Source organism: Phyllobates terribilis, unplaced genomic scaffold, assembly GCF_046119375.1.
Source record: "Phyllobates terribilis strain yellow unplaced genomic scaffold, ASM4611937v1 Scaffold_3__8_contigs__length_932513732, whole genome shotgun sequence".
NCBI classification, from domain to species: Eukaryota; Metazoa; Chordata; class Amphibia; order Anura; family Dendrobatidae; genus Phyllobates; species Phyllobates terribilis.
This window is the reverse complement of record NW_027362763.1, coordinates 470,070,185-470,090,908: the sequence shown is the minus strand read 5'-3', so window position 1 is coordinate 470,090,908 and position 20,724 is coordinate 470,070,185. Positions and strand designations below refer to the sequence as shown.

Here is a 20,724-nt window from a genome sequence, read left to right as displayed (position 1 = left end):
GTCCGGCCGGTACGCGGTCCCTCCGCTTCGCGCATGCGCCCAGTGGCTCTCGACGTCCTTGTGATGCCGACGCCGCTGTGCACCTGTGGTGCGGTGGGGTTTCCGCGTCATTTTTTGCCGGGCAGCAGTGGTGTTTATATCCCATGATCATGGGGGTGGCACCTTGGGCTTGATCATGTGAAGCGAGGGGGCGGAACTTGGAGCCACATGACAGGGCTGTTGATGCCTCTCCATGGATACGCAGTGAATGTGGCAGGAAGTCAGTCACATGCAGTGAGTGAGACAGGAAGCCAGTTACTCAGGCTTGATCATGTGAAGCGAGGGGGTGGAGCCTGGAGCCACATGACAGGGCTGTTGACGCCTCTCCATGGAGACGCTGTGAGTGAGGCAGGAAGTCAGTTACATGCAGTGAGTGAAACAGGAAGTCAGTTACACGGCACTTCCGCTTTACTGTGCAACATGTGCACGCTGCAGATATGGATGTGGGGGTATAAAAGGTGGATGGTTGGTGTGCAGTATTACCCCTTGAAAAAGGTTTTCCTACCGAAACGTGCGTCGGGGTGACGGTAGCAGAGCCTGTCTGGTGGCCTTACCCAGGTACATAGCTATTTTAGCTTATTTATGACCAATTGTTTGTATTACTTCCATCTGTATAAGGGTTTTAACCCTTTTGTTTCTGGGTATTTTGATTGTGATGGGATATTATTGTTTTGGGGGTACAATTTGGAAAAGGTATTCTTGATGGGTGGTATATATTTATTAATACATGCGACCCTGTTGCTGTCCCCCTTATATTTCCACTTGCTATATAGGCTGACCTTTCGGGCGCTGTGTCACAGTTTTTAACATTGTTTTATTCATGTGGATCCAGCACTCTGTGTCTACTCTGTCATCCGCATTTATCTTTGTAATTTGTGTTTACTACATATGTTAATAAAGGAATTTTCTTACTTCTTTACAATTTTGAACTTGTGTGGCCATCTTTTTGTTTCTCTGCTTCACAGAGGAACAATCCCCCCTTTCCTTTACTGAGATTTCAATATGCAGCAATATTCACCTTTAATATGCAGGACCTACGTTAATGTGACCTCTATTCAGTCAGGTGACTTAATCAACATTATACAGATACAGTTGTGCTCAAAAGTTTGTTATAAAAATTTTAATAAGTTCCTTGCTTATTTTATTAATCATTAATATATAGTAATATATAGACTTTTAGAAAGCATATATACATATACATATATATCTTAGACTTAGTCTTATTTCAACTAAATATTCTTTCTAAGTGTACGTTTGTGGGTTATCTTTGTTGATTTCCTTTCTAGTCAATTACCCAGCAGGTGTCTTTGCTTACTTTTACTTGTTATCATGTATAATTGGAAGTTGCGGTCAGACTATATGACCTTCATATAACATTTGCATTTTGTTTTCTGTTAATTGTGCTTACCAGTACTAGAATCATTGTTATGACACGCCTTTATTTTTACCTATATAAGTGCGATGAAATGAAATGAGGGTAGACATTATGGTTATGCTAATAAATTGTTAGCTTTCATTTTGTCTCTATGCTGCATGATCAATAAATAACAGATTATCTTACGAATTCAGGTGTGGACGATTTCTAATTGGTAAGGAAGAAAATTCCACTGACAGTTTACATACCCCGGAAGAATTTTTCCTTTCATGGTTATTGCTTGGGTGAAGCCATTTATTGTCAAACTACTGTGTTTTCTCTTTTTAAATCTTAATGACAACCAAAAACATCCAAATGACCCTGATCAAAAGTTCACATACCCCAGTTCTTAATACCGTGTATTGCCCCCTCTAGAATCAATGACAGCTTGAAGTCTTTTGTGGTAGTTGTGGATGAGGTTCTTTATTTTCTCAGATGGTAAAGCTGCCCATTCTTCTTGGCAAAAAGCCTCCAGTTCCTGTAAATTCCTGGGCTATCTAGCATGAACTGCGCGCTTGAGATCTCCCCAGTGTGGCTCAATGATATTGAGGTCAGGAGACTGAGATGGCCACTCCAAAACCTTCACTTTGTTCTGCTGTAGGCAATGACAGGTCGACTTGGCCTTGTGTTTTGGATCGTTGTCATGTTGGAACATCCAAGTACGTCCCTTGCGCAGCTTCCGGACTAATGAGTGCAAATTTGCCTCCAGTATTTGCTGATAACGTGCTGCATTCATCTTTCCTTCAACTTTCACCAAGTTTCCTGTGCCTTTGTAGCTCACACATCCCCAAAACATCAGAAATCCACCTCCATTGCTTTACAGTAGGAATGGTGTTCCTTTCATCATAGGCCTTATTGACCTCTCTCCAAATGTAATGTTTATGGTTGTGGCCAAAAAGTTCAATTTTGGTCTCATCACTCCAAATTACCTTGTTCCAGAAGTTTTGAGGCTTGTCTCTGTGCTGTTTGGTGTATTGTAGGCGAGATACTTTGTGGCATTTGCACAGTAATGGCTTTCTTCTGGCGACTCGACCATGCAGCCCATTTTTCTTCAAGTTCCTCCTTATTGTGCATCTTAAAACAGCCACACCGCTAGTTTTCAGAGAGTCCTGAATTTCAGCTGATGTTATTTGTGGGTTTTTCTTTGCATTCCAAACAATTTTCCTGGCAGTTGTGGCCAAAATTGTTGTTGATCTACCTGACCGTGGTTTGGTTTTCACAGAGCCCCTGATTTTCCATTTGTTAATCACAGTTTGAATGCCGCTGACTGGCATTATCAATTCCTTGAATATCTTTTTATATCCCTTTCGTGTGTTATACAGTTCAACTACCTTTTCCCATAGATCCGTTGACAATTCTTTTGCTTTTCCCATTACTCACAATCCAGAAACGTCAGTGGCTGGATGAAAGATGCAAGAGTCTGTCTGGATCCCAGAAACTCACTCAGCTTTTATGCACACAAACACTGATTACAAAGAAACAGGTCACAGGTGAGGATGTTACCTTTAGTAGCCATTCAAACCTATTTGTGTCAAATTCTGTGCATGTTATCAGGCCAAAATCACCAGGGTATGTGAACTTTTGATCAGGGTCATTTGGATGTTTTTGGTTGTCATTAAGATTTAAAAAGAGAAAACACAGTAGTTTGACAATAAATGGCTTCACCCAACAAATAACCATGAGTGGAGAAGAAGTTTTTTTGTTATCATTCATATTCTCTGAAACAAGGTCAAGAAAGGAAAAATTCTGCCAGGGTATGTAAACTTTTGAGCACAACTGCAGCTCTTTTCCTGATTACCTTAAGGCTATGATCACACATTGCGTTTTTGCTGCGTTTGTTTCCTGCAGCAAATCCTGATTTCTTGCCAGGAAGTTTTGTTCAGGATTTTTCTTGTTTTTTTGCTGCGTTTTTGGTATGTTTTTTCAGCGTTTTTTTTCACTGTCCTTTTGTCTCTTTATGCATGTACATAAAGTTCAGTGAAAAAAAAAAAAAAAAAAAAATCTCATCAGGATTTGGCACAAAAAATGCTAAAAAAACTGAGACCTGCATTTTTTCACCACTCATTATTTCTAATGGGTGAAAAACGCTGAAAGAAGTGACATGTTAATTCTATTCAGAAAAAAAACATGCAAAGCACAAAATCCTGTAAAAACATAGCCTTAATATGCGGGACCTGCGGTCATGAGACCTCTATTCAGAGTTAATCACCATGGTACCGATAAAGCTCTTTTTCCTGATTGGACAATATAAGTGTAACGGTCATGTGACAGCCTGACGCAATGGGATCCGATCTAGGACTGGACGATATCAGGATGCATATCATTACCTCATATCCGGTGACCGTCTGGATTGGTGGACTTGGAGTCATAGCTACAAGGATGTGGACGTAGTAGAGATTCTGATATTTTGTATACACTTTATGACATTTAAAACTTGTGATCTATGTTTTTCAATTGCTGTAATGTATACCAATGTCTTTCTGGTGTATTATATGTAACATATATGCTGTGCAGGAGTTTTTAGATGTTATATGTTGATTGGTGGGCGGATTTGTTAGGAAGGGGAGGTGATTCTTGTTCCTAGTGGTGTGTCACTAATTAGTAATGCTATTTAATTCTGCTGTTTGCACTATGGTAGCATGCTTGATAAAGACTGGGATTGTCGAAACGTTGCGCTGTATTTGTCAGAATAAAAAAAGGGAATTAGTTCTACCAGTAATTGGGTTTCCAGGAGTCCAGCCTGACAGCACACCAGGAGGTAGTTCTTCATGTCTGACTAGGGGCAGGATTACACGAGAGGTTAAAAGGCCCCTCCCCACCCTCCATCGCCAGTGTTTTTCCCAAGTACCACACCAGGATGGATGCAACACAATTTTATTGAAACTGCCGATACATGTTAAATGCTCACATGCTCTGGCTATTCAAAAAGGGGAAGGGAATATAAGGGTGCTGTCAGGCTGGACTCCTGGAAACCCAATTACCGGTAGGACTAATTCCCTTTTTCCAGGACGTCCCTCCTGACAGCACACCAGGAGAAATACCAACTAAATGGTCCTAGGGAGGGACTACAGCCTGGAGGACTTTCCTCCCAAAGGCTGTCTGCTGATTGGACAACAAATTTAGTCTATAATGCTTACAAAATGTATTCAACAATGACCAGGTTGCTGCATTACATATCTGCTCTGAGGAAGCTCCCGCTCTCTCTGCCCATGAGGTGGAAATGGATCTGGTGGAGTGGGCCCTTATGCCTTCTGGCACTAACATCCCCCTAGAAACATAAGCATGGGAAATGGCCGCTTTGATCCATCTGGCCAAAGTCAATTTTGATGCAGTCTTTCCTTTGTTCTTCCCCCAGAACTGGACAAACAAACTAGAGTCTTTCCTCCATTCTTTTGTGGCGTCTAGATAGTGGAGAACCGATCGCCTGACATCCACCGAGTGGAAGTTCTGTTCTCCTGGGTTTCCTGGCTGATCGCAGAAGGCGGGCAAAATGATCTCCCTATTCAGGTTGGAGACCGACACCACCTTGGGTAAAAAAGAAGGATCTAGTCTAAGGATTAGGCGGTCGTCCAAAATCTGCATATAAGGGAACACTACCGAGAGGGCCTGAATTTCCCTCAGTCGCCTAGCCGAAGTTATGGCCACCAAAAACACAGTTTTAATTGACAGTGACTTAATACTAATATCCTGCAGGGGTTCAAAGGGGCTTTTACATAGGGCGTTTAGCATTAAATTTAAGTCCCACGGAGCCACCCTTTCCCTTATAAAGGGCCTCAATCTACCCACTGCTTTCGAGAATCTGGACACCCACGGATGTTTAGCCAACGGATAGTCTAAGTATGAACTTAAGGCCGAAATCTGGACTCTAAGTGTGCTGGGGCTTAGTCCCTTGTCATACCCTGCCTGGAAAAATTCTAAGACTTCTGGAACTGGTGGGGCCTGAGCCTCTATTAATGTGTTCCCGTATATCGAACAGAACTTCTTCCATACTTTCGAATAAATGGCCGTTGTCACTGGTTTCCTACTTGCCTGAAGGGTTGTGATGACCCTATCAGAGAGGCCCCTGGACCTCAAGATCAACCTTTCAGGATCCAGGCCGACAGCTGAAGCCACTCCACCGCAGGATGCTTCAGAGGTCCCTGAGACAGAAGGTCGTGTCGCAGCGGGAGAGGGAAGTGATCTTCTGCTGTCATCCGCATCAAGAGGGGGAACCAGCTTCTTTTTGGCCAGAAGGGAACCACTGCGATCACTGCGGCCCCGTCCTCCCGAATCTTCCGTAGCATCCTTGGTATTAAGGGTATGGGAGGGAAGGCGTAAGCTATTGACAAATCCCAGGTCTGGGACAACGCGTCGACCCCCGCTGGATTGTCCTCTGGGTACCTGGAAAAGAATTTTTGGGTTTTCGCTTTTTTCCTTGAGGCAAAAAGGTCTATTGAAGGGGTCCCCCATCTTTTTATTAATTGAAGAAAAACTTCTTGGTGAAGTTCCCACTCTGATGGGTCTATCCTTTCCCTGCTCAGGAAGTCTGCCACCTGATTTTGGGAGCCCCTGAGATGAAGAGCTGAGATGGAGGAAACAGTCTTTTCTGCCCAAGCGAAAATTTCCTCTGCTATCGCCTGGAGCCATGCATGTTTTGGTCCTCCCTGATGTTGAAGGAAGACTACCGTGGTGGAATTGTCCGAGAGAACCCTTACGTGCTTGCCTGCTAGTAGTGACTGACACCTCTGTAGGGACTCCCAAACTGCTCTTAGCTCTCTGTAATTTGAGGACCGGTGTCTGATTTCCTGAGACCAAGCCCCCTGTATGTATCTGCCCTCTACATGGGCCCCCCAACCCCACTGGCTTGCGTCCGTGGTAAGGGTAATATAATGGGATTCTATCCACTGGACTCCTCTTCCCAGATTTAAAGGGGAAACCCACCAGGCTAGGGAGCTTTTCAAGACTGGAGCGAAGGGCATCTTTTTGTCCAGGCCTGACTGACGTTTGTCCCAAGCGGAGCTGATTTCCTTCTGAAGAACTCTGGAATGTCCCGGACACCACCTTACACAGGGAATGCACGATGTCACGGTCCCCAGAATACTCATAGCTTCCCTGACAGTTACTTCCCTCTTTCTGCGAAAGGAACCAAATTTTTTTACTATGTCCCGAGCTTTCTTTGGAGGGAGACTGGACAAGCCCTGGTGCGAATCTAATAGCACTCCCAAGAATATTTTCTGGTTGCTTGGAGCTAGGTCTGATTTCTCTAAATTTAGAACCCACCCCAAGTCTGACAATAGTCGCCTTACCCGACGCTGATGAAGAATTAATTGCGCGTCTGAATCTGCTACTGGAAGGAAGTCGTCTAGGTAGGGAATTATGACTATGCCCTCTCTCCTTAGATGGGAGACTACTTCCGACATTATTTTGGTGAAGATACGGGGTGCCTATGACAGGCCGAACGGAAGACATTGGAATTGATAGTGGCTTACGCCACCTTTCCCTCTTGTTGCAAACCTGAGGTATCCCTGTCTTGAAGGGTGTATGGGAATATGATAATACACCTGCTTCAAATCCAAGGTACACATCACCGCGTCTTTGGGTATCAGAGGTATCACCGATCTTATTGACTCCATCCTGAACCTCTTGTACTTTACCCACTGGTTCAGGGGTCTGAGATTTATAATTGCCTTGTGCTCTCCCGATGGCTTTTTTATGGAGAACAGTCTGGAATAATGGCCCCTGTATCTCTCTGAACAAGGAACTGGTGCTATTGCTCCGTCCTGGAGGAGTTGCTTGATGTCTATTTACAGCCTTTTGAAGGCTCCTGCTGAACTGGCTTCCGTGATGTGAAAACGTCGGGGGGGGAACTGAGAAAACTCTATCTTGTACCCGTGTTCTATAAGCTGTAAAATCCACTGATTCTGGGTTATACTCCGCCAACTTACTAGGAAATGCTGCAGCCTTCCCCCCACTGGTCCGGCGTCATTGATGCGTCTGCCTCTGACTAGGCCCGGGCAAGTCTCTGCGGCCTCCACCACCCTTCGGGTAGCTCCATCTACCCTCCTTCCCCTTCCCTCTATAACTCTGGGACTGGGTGGGGCGGCTCCTTCGAAAGGAAAAGGGGCGTCTAGGTCTTCCCTCCGGAAACCCCGTCTTACTATCGGCCGCCTTTTGCAGAATGCTGTCTAGTACCGGCCCAAAAACCTGTAGGCCGGAAAAGAGGATAGCACAAAGTTTGTTTCTGGACTGCATATCGCCTGTCCAGGACCTCAGCCAGAGTGCCCTATGGGCTGAATTTGGCAGCGCATCATTCCTTGCCACGAACCGGACAGATTCTGCTGACGCATCCGCCATGAAATTTACTGTCATCCTGACCATGTATAACACCTTGGCTATATCTTCCCTGGAACCACTCTGTGCCAGTTTGGCTTCCAGGTCCTCCAACCATAAACCTGCTGATCTGGCCACGGACGTGGCCGTAATATTGGTCTTGATGATTGCCGCTGAAGCCTCCCAGGCTTTTTTAAGTAGACCATACACTTTTTTGTCCATCGGATCATTTAGACTCGCATCCTCAAAAGGGATTGTTGTCTTCTTGGAAACTCGGGCTACTGGTACGTCAATCTTTGGCACTTCCTCCCAAATCCTGGACTCCTCCGATTCGAAGGGAAGACGGGACCTAAACTCTCCCGGAACTGATAAACGTTTTTCCGCGTTCTTCCATTCCTCCAGAATCATGGATCTGATGTGCTTATTAACCGGAAAACATCTACTTTTCCTTGCCTGCAGCCCACTAAACATCTGATCCTGGATGGACTGAGCTACCTGCGGCTGTTCAATGTTCATAGTATTGAGTACTGCCTGTAATAGCTCCTCTGTGTCAGCCGAGGAGAAGAGGTATCTTTTATTTTCTTCCTGCTGACCACAAGGTAAATCAAAATCCAGCTCCCTGGACTGGTCTGAACCATAGGTTCCTTCTTCCTCTTCCAAAGAGACTATGAAATCCTGCCTGGGTTTTTTGCAGGGAGGTTCGCCTGTAGAGGCCTGTGCTGCTAACAGGGTGGACACTGAAGACTGCACCTCCTCTTTAATAATAGCCTTTACTTCGGCTCTAAATGTGGCCTGCTCCTCTGCCATAACTTTCGCTATACAGTCCTTGCACAGCTGTTTATTATATGTGTCCGGCAGCCTGGTGTTACAGGTTGGGCATTTAGCTCTCTTCTTAGAACCTGATCCCTTTTGGGGTCCCTTTATCCTATGGACAATATTAGACACAGGCAGACTGTCAGGATAACTTACAAGAGCTCAGTGACAAAAGGGGGCCTTATAGCTGCCTCACTTACATGACCCAGGGAGATGGCCGTGGAATCCGTGTGTTGTGCGGGGCTAACCTCCATAGCCCACCCTAGGTGTAGTGCCTACACGACAGACACACATGGACAGTTTTTACCTGTCTGCAGTCATCGCCATCTTCTCCAGGCATCTCCTTCCTGCTGACCTCCGAACCGGAAGTGCGTTCCAGGGTGGAACGCACGCCGCAGCCGCGTCACCGGAAGTGCGCCTGCCGGCAGAGGCAGCGCGTCCAGAGCCCTCCGAGGAGGGAAGCGGCGCCTTCCAGGAGCTCTACTCCACTGGGCTGGCTGAGGGACCGGGACGGGTTTCAGCCGGCAGCCTGTCTTGACAGCGGGAGGAGACAGGTATGAGAACCCCTCCGTCCCCTGGGCTGCTCCTATAGTTTCCGCGCTGCTGCGCCTCTCATGAGCCTGTCCGACTAGGGACAGGAAAAACACTGGCGATGGAGGGTGGGGAGGGGCCTTTTAACCTCTCGTGTATTCCTGCCCCAAGTCGGACATGAAGGACTACTTCTTGGTGTTCTGTCAGGAGGGACGTCCTGGAAAGAAGATTTTTTACTTCACTCAAGTTTGGATGCCGTACTTCTATTCTACTAATAACTTATATAGGTCAGTCTCTGTTCCAGTTTTATCATGGCGATAACCCTCCATTTCTATGAAAGCTTTACTCCGAGACGTCTCGTTATGACTTCAAGAGCTTGCATTCCTCTATTATGGAAAACATGGATTATAAATGGACATGTTTACCATGTTCCATTGTCCTATTACTGTTCATTTGGTGGGTTTTCGCTCCCCTCCTCCTTTTTTATGTGGAAACGCCTTTAGTTGCTAAATAAAGGTTTTAAAAAAATGCAGGCTATAAGTCATATAATGGCCATAAACTGAGTTATTCCTTATGTACACACAAATGAAACGTTACCTGAAGTAACAGGTACAATTTAAGTTTAATTACTGGTAATTATAACATCAACATGTATAACACATTTAACTTCATGGAATGCCGTTATCCGATGAATAAAGTGAAGTCAAATTTTTCTACCAGATTGCATTTGTGAAATTATTACTTTAAAAAGTACACTTGGGTAGCGATCTGATGCTGAAATGTTGAAAACATCTTGGCTGCTTCCCCAGTATATCTTGTAGACAGTTGGACGTTGATTAGAAAAATCAATGCAGGATATTTTCACCTTGTCATATTGAGCACTATCTACATCAGCATGACGTTGTCATAGAGAGAATTACAGAGCTAATCTAGCAGAGAACACACTGTAGCCATTTTTTAGAAAAGTATACCATGGATATTAAAGACAACCTGTCACTACTAGAAACACTATTTACCTGCAGATACAGAGGTAAACTGGGTTTAGCATGCTAATCTATTATTTGTCAAGCAATCGTCAACGCACAAGCATAATATCAAACTAGACTATGGCATTTAATACATGAAGCAAATAGTACAAAAGATATTCTATCAGTCCACAATTTTTTGGGACAAGCTGTAGCATACCCCCATGCACTTAATAGCCCTCAGTGTCCGTACACACACTAGTTGGTGACGGTTCATGCAGCATTATGTGAACACCCTGTTTTTTACATTGATGATTGACCGTACAATACAAGCAATTGTTACCATCCACCTTTCGTGTCTCTCCAATTTCCTCATAGATTGTACGCTTGGGAGCAGGGTTTTCTCTCCTCCTGGTATCTGTTCATTTATGTGACTATTGTTATTCTGTAATGTCTTTTATTGTCTGTACAAGTCCTCTCTAAAAAGTAAAGTGCTGCCGAATATGTTGGCGCTATAGAAATAAAAATTATCTTTTAGCCAAGAAGTGTTATCTGTGTGGCTCTATTTTGTCGCTCTTCCAGAGGCTGGGATGAGACAAGTGTATTTTCAGTCTGTGTGCTGTTCTTGTACACTCAGGATCGTACATGGATAGCACACTGACCAATGTTCGTGCAAGTGTACAGAAGTGTTTTTCCACATGGAAAAACTACAGCATGTACTATTCTCATCCATAAAATGAATGTGATGGCAGTCAGCTCCAGGCCAGTGCAGGGAGCTTCCCACAGACCCACTCATGTATGCAAATTGCAGATGTGACCAACCTAATAATTTCAATATAAATCAGAACCAGGATATAAAGTTACAATCGGAAGAGTGCCTGTTCAGTCTCGTACATTTCAGCAACAGAAACTTGTAACTTCGTTAGAGATGCCATATGTCTCTTGGAGGTCTCCCTCATTAGGGCCTTTTTTGCACAGTCATTTGTTTCTGCTAAACGCAATAGAACGCTCCTGCAACAATTCAGCTGCTTCACCTCAACAGAGCAACTCTTCCTCTTCTGAGCTGCTCTGTTGATGGGGTGTGACTGCCAATATCATGCTGATTGACATTTGGCTTCCTGCAGTTAGGCAGCGGCAGCGGGGAGCTAGCTTTCAATAAGCATGACATTGGTAGACAGAGCAGAGCAGAAGAGAGGTCGCTGCTCTGTCCACATGACATCAGCGGAAGCCACAGAATCGTAGACAGGAGTGGTCTAGTCTATGACTGCTCTGAGCCAGCATAGATCGCAGGTAGGCAGAACAGGCAGGTAGTTAGCAACTACCTACCTGTTAGTTCTTAGGCCCATAGTAATAAAAATAAAATAGTCCTGGGTAACCCATTTAAGTCATTCATTTTTCAATTGGTGTTTAACGGTGGTAGTGATTTTCCGATCATCATTTTATAAAGAATTGATTTCACTGACATTAAATCTGTCAGAGAATCTGTTTCTGGGTGAAATGTTGAAGGAGCAGATGACCAGACCTCTCAATTGACCTCCCCCATTTTTCAAACACCTTACACAGGAAAGCTGCTTTTCTACTGAAGAAGGCTGATGGACTGATCTGGTCCATGCTCCTCCATCAGTTGCAATGTTATGGACAGAAGTGCCAGTTTGTGAGGAAAGGTTTTTATATGCATTGTGTGAAGCACTTTGCAACACTATCTATGAGGTCTAGAATCAGTGTGTGCAGTAAAGGTGCATGTGCTTACCTGAAAATGCATTACTGTAGTATCTGGAGAGGGTCTGCATGATATCTTTGGAATGTTGAGTCCATGGTGCTATTTTTCTGTAGGTTTTGACCCTATGGACAAGCTGAGAACCACCATATTGTAGAGACAGAGTGTCACCATGATCCTCATAGAGTTCTTCAAATAACCTATCACATAGGAAACCAAGCATAATTTTATAATATTGAAATCTCAGATTTAATATATACATGTGCATTATTATTTATTTATATAGCACCATTGATTCCATGGTGCTGTAGGTGAGGAGGGGTTACATACAAAATAGAGATATCACTAATAGTAAACAAACTAAAAATAATAGACTAATACTGAGGAAAGAAGACCCTGCCCTTGCGCGCTTACACTCTACAGGATGATGGAGAAGGAGACGGTAGGTTGGTTGGGGTACATATAAACAGAGTGTGTGTGTGTATATATATATATATATATATATATATATATATATATATATATAATATAGTGAAGAATATTCAAGACAATCCCATGTCAATCATTGTGCCCTGTTTGGTGGGGATTATAGAGGTCTACAATGTACAGTGTAATTCGACACTCCTGCAAGGGAGGAGGCCGAGAGGCAGGGAGTGACATACCTCATGGCAGCTGCACAGGATGACCCCCTGTAGACCCCCAAGTCATGCGGTCCTTTGTGTCAGATATTATAATTCAACACCGAGTTATGGGAATATGATACATCCCAGTGATACACCAAATAGACTTTTGGAAACCCAAGAGAATGGGGAATGTCACCCTGGCTTTCAGCACAGCCCAGCGCGTAGGGAAAGGGAGATAAATGGCACAGCATTGCAAGGGCCCCTAGGGCCGCGATGCTTGGTATTCACGCGTAGCAGATGACACCAGAACTGGCTCCCTAGGACCGTCCATTAAGAAGGTATAGCCTGTTTTAGTTTTTGGGAGATTTAGCTGAGAGAGACCAGGGGTGGAGACTTAGGATCAACCAGGAGGCAGTAAGAAGAGTGACCCAGAGAGGTTAAGAGCCCCTTCAGCTAGAGCCCAGTGTCTTTGTCCCTGGCAGGTTGCGAGGATACATCGTGTGGGCGAAGTCCTGCAATAAAGAAAGAGGGCCCCGCAAGCCTTCCATGTGGCAGCCCCTGCCCCACACGCCAGGCCTTTTATCTGACTGGTAATTGACTCTTAAGTTCTGCTTATATCTTTTGTACCACTATTAGTGTGTTTGCATCTCTGACCATTATGTATGTATAACTCTTATGTATACAGTGTAATGTCTAATGTGCCCTTAAGGCGATTAAATATATAATTTAACCTTGGGCTGCTCTTTTATCTCGATCCACGAACTCGCACATCCATTGTTCGGTCTTACGAACACGCTACCGGGCTGGTTTCTAGTCCGATATAAGTCTGTTATATCTAATAGAAACTGGTGACAGCTCTAAGAGGCAGACAAGGTTCTGCTTCACTGGAGCTAGTGAAGGAGCCTCTTAGCCTGTCAGGGGTGTGAGCGAGTGTGGTGCCACGTTAGTGACTGAGTGGGCCACCTCTTCTTATTCCCTGGTGCCTTCCTGTACCCGTGTGTCTGTGTAGAACCGTACCAATCTGACCTTACGCGTCCTCGATGGGGTGTGGAATGTCATGTTGGTGCAAAGGGCAGATCTGTATCATGTGATCCCTCTGACGCAATAGTGATGTCAGGCGGGTGGCGGGGTGTGGATCCATCGCAAGTGGTGGCAGCGGTGGGATTCTGCGGGGTCTGTCTGCTGCCATTTGATCACATTGGTGGCAGTGGTGGGATTCTGCGGGGTCTCTCTGCTGCCATTTCTTCACATCTATCTATATATCTATCTATCTATATCTATATCTATATATATAGATAATGGCTGCCTGAGTTCTACGTCACCACTGTCTCCCTAGGTATGCACGCTGCTCCAATGCAGCCAGGGTGCAGCCATTTATAAAGAACCAGTGGTGACGCCGCTCTTGCTAATCATTCTATTCACGCAGCAGGGGCGTCATAACATGACCAGTGGGATGACTGGAAAACAATGCCCCCTCAAGTAGTCACCCACTAATTGGCATTTCACCACCAAAGTTATAAATAGTTTATTGCACTGTGCAGTAATCCTTTATACAATAAAAAGGACAAGTTAGGTAGGGTATTCCCACAGCAATAAATACATGGTGACAGTCTGGGGGACCCGGTCAAGCTGTCAGGTTCCCTTTAAGGCCTCTATTTATGATACATATTAATTCCTGTCTTTTTACATAATCATGGCACTGAACATTACATTTCATTACTCAGTATTAAGATACACACAAAGTCCTAGACCACAGTCACATGTTCAGTATTGCCTCTGGATACACACTTTTCATCACTATCCTATCTCGCTAATGATTTGCAGTGATATCGATACTTCTGGTGTGCTGCTAAATGAAAGCTGTTGGTGGAAAAAGACAAAACTACAGGGAGTCCAGACAGTCATGTGAATAAGCACACAAGGCTGCTGTTTCTTCAATCTTCTTTCTAAATTATATGAAGGATGCAATGTGCTTAGGACATGTGACTATGCTAACAAGATTTAACAGAAGTATCTAAAAGACTATAGGAAAATTGGTATATTGTATAACCACAGCTACTGTACTCAGCAGACTAGATGACCAAAATGTACAACCTGTAGACCAAAGGGAATTGCATGGGATAACAGGTTTCTTTGGACATGTCAAAAGCACAAATGACCATGTGCTTTTCATATGAATAAGCGCTATATATAAAGAATAAATCCACATAATAACTGAAAATAAAATGCAGTCATTCATCATTCACATAAGTTACATCTGATATCATAGTTTAATGCTGTTATTTGCAATGTTAGGATATAAGATCTGTCACAGCTACAGCATACAGAGAACATTAAAAAATTAGGACATTACAGAATCATAAGTAAAGGAGTCCTAAAATCTTTTACGTAGCAGGTAAGTTATTCATCGATTTATGAATTGAGCAGATCACTTCACTGTGATGAGTCAAAATGCACTGATACACAAAGAACACATCACAGAATTACAAGTGGTGGCAATTCTCCTCGCCAAAAGAAAAAAAGAAAGAAATATCACATATATTTTATGAATATATTTGAAATTAAGATTCTACAACATCAAGGGGAAATTGTGCATCTTTGCATATCAAATGTATCTCAGATAACAACCTCCCAAAAATGAGTTAAAAAAATAAAAATAAACATAGCGTACCTAACTGCATCCGTATCAAACTGCAAATTAGGTTTATCAATCAGTCCTAAGGAGTACAGCTGGTAGGCTAAAGCACACTTTCCCACCATGAATTGTGCAGTATTGGTCCGGTCTAAGCAATCCACACAGTTTGTTCTAAGGACTCCTGTCTGAGAAAGGAGGAAGAAAAAAACACACATTTAGTCTACGGTATAATAAATATATATATATATATATATATATATGTGTGTATATACACACACACACATTATATATATATCATCAATTCTCTAAGTAAATATATTTCTAAAGGTGCTATTGACAAGAAATTCTCACCAGATGTCAGTAACAACACATCCAATCTACACAGGCAAAGAAATCAAACCATAGACGTCCATAAATTAACCACTTCGCACCAGAGCCTGTTTTTGCCTTCGTGACCGGGCCAATTTTTTCAATTCTGGCCAGTGTCACTTTATCAAGTAATTAATCTGGAACGCTTCAACGGATCCCCCCCGATTCTGAGATTGTTTTTTCGTGACATATTGTACTTCATGATAGTGGTTGAATTTCTTCGATATCACTTGCGTTTATTTGTGAAAAAAACGGAAATTTGGTGAAAATTTTGCAATTTTCAAACTTTGAATTTTCATGCCCTTAAATCAGAGCGATAGGTCACACAAAATAGTTAATAAATAACATTTCCCACATGTCTACTTAACATCAGCACAATTTTGGAAACAAAATTTTTTTTTGTTAGGAAGCTATAAGGGTTAAAAGTTGACCAGCGATTTCTCATTTTTCCAACAAAATTTACAAAAACATTTTTTTAGGGACCACATCTTATTTGAAGTGACTTTGAGGGGCCTTTATGACAGAAAATACCCAAAAGTGACACCATTCTAAAAACTGCACCCCTCAAGGTGCTCAAAACCACATTCAAGAAGTTTATTAACCCTTCAGGTGTTTCACGGGAATTTTTGGAATGTGGAAGAAAACAATGAACATTTAACTTTTTTTCACAAAAATGTGACTTTAGACCCAATTTTTTTATTTTCAAAAGGGTAACAGGAAAAAATGGAATACACAATTTGTAGAGCAATTTCTCATGAGCGCGCTGATACCCCATATGCGAGGGAAAACCACTGTTCGGGCGCACTGCAGGGTTCGGAAGGGAAGGAGCGCCATTTGACTTTTTGAATATAAAATTTGTTTGAATAATTAGCGGACGCCATTTTGCGTTTGGGGAGCCCCTGATGTGCCTAAACAGTGGAAACCCCCACAAGTGACACCATTTTGGAAACTAGACCCTTTAGGGAACTTATCTAGATGTGTGGTGAGCACCTTGCACCCTCAGGTGCTTCACAGAAGTTTGTAATATTGAGGCGTAAAAATAAAATTTTCACATTTTTCCCACAAGAATGTTTTTCATCCCCTAATTTTGAATTATCATAAGGGTAACAGGAGAAATTGCACCATGAAATTTGTTGTGCAATTTCTCATTACAGGGAATCTTCCGTCATGGGTTCCGTCTGAATCACGTATTTCAGAGATTTACATGGAAACTCTGGTGTAAGTGCTCAGCGCAGAGCCATACTGCAATCTTTGGGAGACATAATAAACAAATCAGTAGCAGGTGAAGAATTGGTTTTATTTATTTTTTACGCTGTTCCTCGTGTGGTATAACTGATAAGATTACTTTATTCTTCGGATCGGTGCGATTACAGCGATACCAGATTTATATTGGGTTTTTATGACTGACTGCTGTCACACACTAAAAGACGCTTTTTTTTTGCAAAATCTAGTTTTTGCATCGCCATATTTTGAGAGCTATAATTTTTCCATATTTCGACTGACAGAGTCATGCGAGGGCTTGTTTTTTGCGGGACGAGTTGACATTTTTACTGGTACCATTTTTGGGTACGTGACATTTTTTGATCGCTTTCTATTCCGCTTTTTGGGAGGTAAAATGAACAAAAAATAACAATTCAGGAATTGAATTTTGAGGGTTTTTTTATGCCGTTCTGCGTGTGGTAAAAGTGATAAGGCAGCATTATTCTTCGGGTCAGTACGTTTAAAGCGATACTACAGTTACCGTATATATTTTTTTTTATGTTTTGGCGCTTTTACACAACAATTTTATAGAAAAAATATTTGTTTTACATCGCTTTATTCTGAGAGCTATAACTTTTTTATTTTTCGGCTGATGGAGCTGTATGACGGCTTTTTTTTGCGGAACAAGCTGACGTTTTCTACGGTACCATTTTTATTTCCATTTTGCTTTTTGATCGCATTTTATTCCACTTTTTGTTTGGCGATATGATGAAAAAGCATAGTTTTTTTGCTCCTTTTTTTTTTTTTTTACGGTGTGCACAGAAGGAGTTAATTACTGTGACAGTTCTATAGATAGGGATGTTTCGGACGCTGCGATACCAAATATGTGTACTTTTTTGGTTTTTGCATAAATATACGGATTTATTTGTTTAATATTTTGTTTATTTTGTGATTTTTTTTTTTTTTTTTTTTTTTTAACAGTTTGAAAACATTTTTTAGATTTTTTTTTACATTTTTACTTAGTAGTCCTGTATGGGACATTAATTTTTATTTTTCTAATCACTGTTCTCATGCAATGCAATAGATATGTATTGCATTGCATGAAAGCTTTGCTGACAGTTTCACACTGTGTCTCCTGCTAGAATTCAGCTGCAGGCTAAAGTCTAGCAGGGCACCGTACATGGCAGACCCGGAGGCGGTCATGTGACCACCGGCTGCCATGACAACGGCAGGTCCTGTCAGACATCAGGGGGCCATCGGAGAGGCAAGTGGATGACCCCCTCTTCTCTCACTATCTTCTAAATGCCGCGATCACTATAGATATCGGCATATAGAAGATAGCAAAGGGTTAACATCACTGGGACCTGATCCAATCAGGTCCGGATGATGTCCCCTGTCAGAGCTGTCGCTCTGCACCACACCCCCAGCGCTTGCAGGACCATCGACCGTTTATAAACGTCGGCGCTGCACAGAGCCCAGCAAGCGACGACGTTTATGTACAGTGGGCGGTCGGGAAGCGGTTAAGTTATGGACTTAGAGAGAGAGGAGATGGCTGTTGCTAATGATTAAATTCTATGTAAAGGTCAGGGCGAGGAGGGAGGAGCTCTGCTCTAGCTCCTCCCTTGTCCTCCTCTCTCCCCTCTCAACATAGAATCTACCAGAGCCAACTACTAACTGCTTTCTCAGTAATGTAAAAATCTTCACTGAACACCGATTTTACCTGAGAATTTTGAAAATGATCAGTTCTGGCAGAGAAAGAAACAGATTTCTCTGATAGAATATTTAAAAAATATTTTTATGCATACTAATATTGATTTATGAAGTGAAAAATAAAATGACAGTTACACTCTAAAACGAATCTGTCAGCAGGTTTTGCTATGTAATCTGGGGACAGCACGAGGTAAGGATTAAAACAGACTTTAACGATGTGTCACATGTCAAGCTGTGTGTGGTTGTTTAACTAAACTGAAGGTTTTATCACCTGGTGATCATCATTGTCTGGACTACAGCAGCTAACGTGTGCATGCTAGTCCGACTTCGCCCCCTACTGTAATAAGCAGCTCACTGTCTATAGACAATGTACATACAGAGCCTGGTGTGGGCAGCTTTCTCAGCTCTGCTGTACTGCTAAAGCTAAGCACTCTGATTGCATCAGAACCACTGCACCAAGTAAACTGACTGATACATTGTTGGAATAAGGTACTCTTTGCCTACATCCTACTACCATTTTTAAACACCCTATGAACCGAAATAGCAACTAATTATGACTAGATGTCAGTTATACATCATGAAAACCCCATAAGATCATTAATCCAATGTACCTCTCATGAATAATATTTTACAGCGATAGAGGATTAAACTTTTTCAATATTAGCATGCTTATCTTTTTACTATATACTTGGCGGACTCTGAGGCAGGGCAAGGAAATCCTTAAATCCTTCTCTTTTATCTTATCTATTTCTATATATACAGTATGTGTGTGTGTGTATATACATATATACAGTGGGTACGGAAAGTATTCAAACCCCTTTAAATTTTTCACTCTGTTTCATTGTAGCCATTTGGTAAATTCTAAAAAGTAAATTTTTTTTCCTCATTAAAGTACACTCTGCACCCCATCTTGACTGAAAAAAACAAATGTAGAAATTTTTGCAAATTTATTAAAAAAGAAAAACTGAAATATCACATGCCTATAAGTATTCAGACCCTTTGCTCAGTATTGAGTAGAAGCACCCTTTTGAGCTAGTACAGCCTTGAGTCTTCTTGGGAATGATGCAACAAGTTTTTCACACCAGGATTTGGGGATCCTCTGCCATTATTTCTTGCAGATCCTCTCCAGTTCCATCAGGTTGGATGGTGAACGTTGGTGGACAGCCATTTTCAGGTCTCTCCAGATATGCTCAATTGGGTTTAGGTCAGGGCTCTAGCTGGGCCAGTCAAGAATGGTCACAGAGTTGTTCTGAAGCCACTCCTTTGTTATTTTAGCTGTGTACTTAGGGTTATTGTCTTGTTGGAAGATGAACCTTCAGCCAAGTCTGAGGTCCAGAGCACTCTAGAAGAGGTTTTCATCCAGGATATCTCTGTACTTGACTGCATTCATGTTTCCTTCAATTGCAACCAGTCGTCCTGTCCCTGCAGCTGAAAAACACCCCCACAGCATGATGCTGCCACCACCATGTTTCACTGTTGGGATTGTATTGGGCAGGTGATGAGCAGTGCCTAGTTTTCTCCACACATACCGCTTAGAATTATCATTAAAAAGTTCTATCTTCATCTCATCAGACCAGAGAATCTTATTTCTCATAGTCTGGGAGTCCTTCATGTGTTTTTGAGCAAACTCTATGCAGGCTTTCATATGTCTTGCACGGAGGAGATATATATACTGCTCAAAAAAATAAAGGGAACACTCAAATAACACATCCTAGATCTGATTGAATGAAATATTCTCATTGAATACTTTGTTCTGTACAAAGTTGAATGTGCTGACAACAAAATGACACAAAAATCATCAATGGAAATCAAATTTATTAACCAATGGAGACCTGGATTTGGAGTCACCCCCAAAATTAAAGTGGAAAAACACACTACAGGCTGATCCAACTTTGATGTAATGACCTTAAAACAAGTCAATGAGGATCAATATTGTGTGTGTGACCTCCATGTGCCTGTATGACCTCCCTACAATGCCTGGGCATGCTCCTGATGAGGTTGCGGATGGTCTCCTGTGGGATCTCCTCCCAGATCTGGACTAGAGCATCCGCCAACTCCTGGACAGTCTGTGGTGCAACATGATGTTGGTGGATGGAGCAGGACATGATGTCCCAGATGTGCTCAATCGGATTCAGGTCTGGGGAATGGGCAGGCCAGTCCATAGCTTCAATGCCTTCATCTTGCAGGAACTGCTGACACACTCCAGCCACATGAGGTCTGGCATTGTCCTGCATTAGGAGGAACCCAGGGCCAACCGCACCAACAAATGGTCTCACAAGGGGTCTGAGGATCTCATCTCGGTACCTAACGGCAGTCAGGCTACCTCTGGCGAGCACATGGAGGGCTGTGCGGCCCTCCAAAGAAATGCCACCTCACACCATTACTGACCCACTGCCAAA

At 42.8% G+C, this 20,724-nt stretch overlaps 1 protein-coding gene across 5 annotated transcripts in view; it reads right to left on the bottom strand.

The window, feature by feature from the left end:
- FIG4 (FIG4 phosphoinositide 5-phosphatase) overlaps window positions 1-20,724 on the bottom strand; it is a 506,946-nt gene that overhangs the window by 281,738 nt on the left and 204,484 nt on the right. For all 5 annotated transcript variants that reach the window (XM_073675847.1, XM_073675844.1, XM_073675845.1 and 2 more), the window contains 2 exons: window positions 15,083-15,231; window positions 11,822-11,988 (listed from right to left, as the gene is read on the bottom strand). In XM_073675847.1, the coding sequence (XP_073531948.1) occupies window positions 11,822-11,988; window positions 15,083-15,231 (316 nt within the window). The remainder of the gene's footprint in view (window positions 1-11,821; window positions 11,989-15,082; window positions 15,232-20,724) is intronic.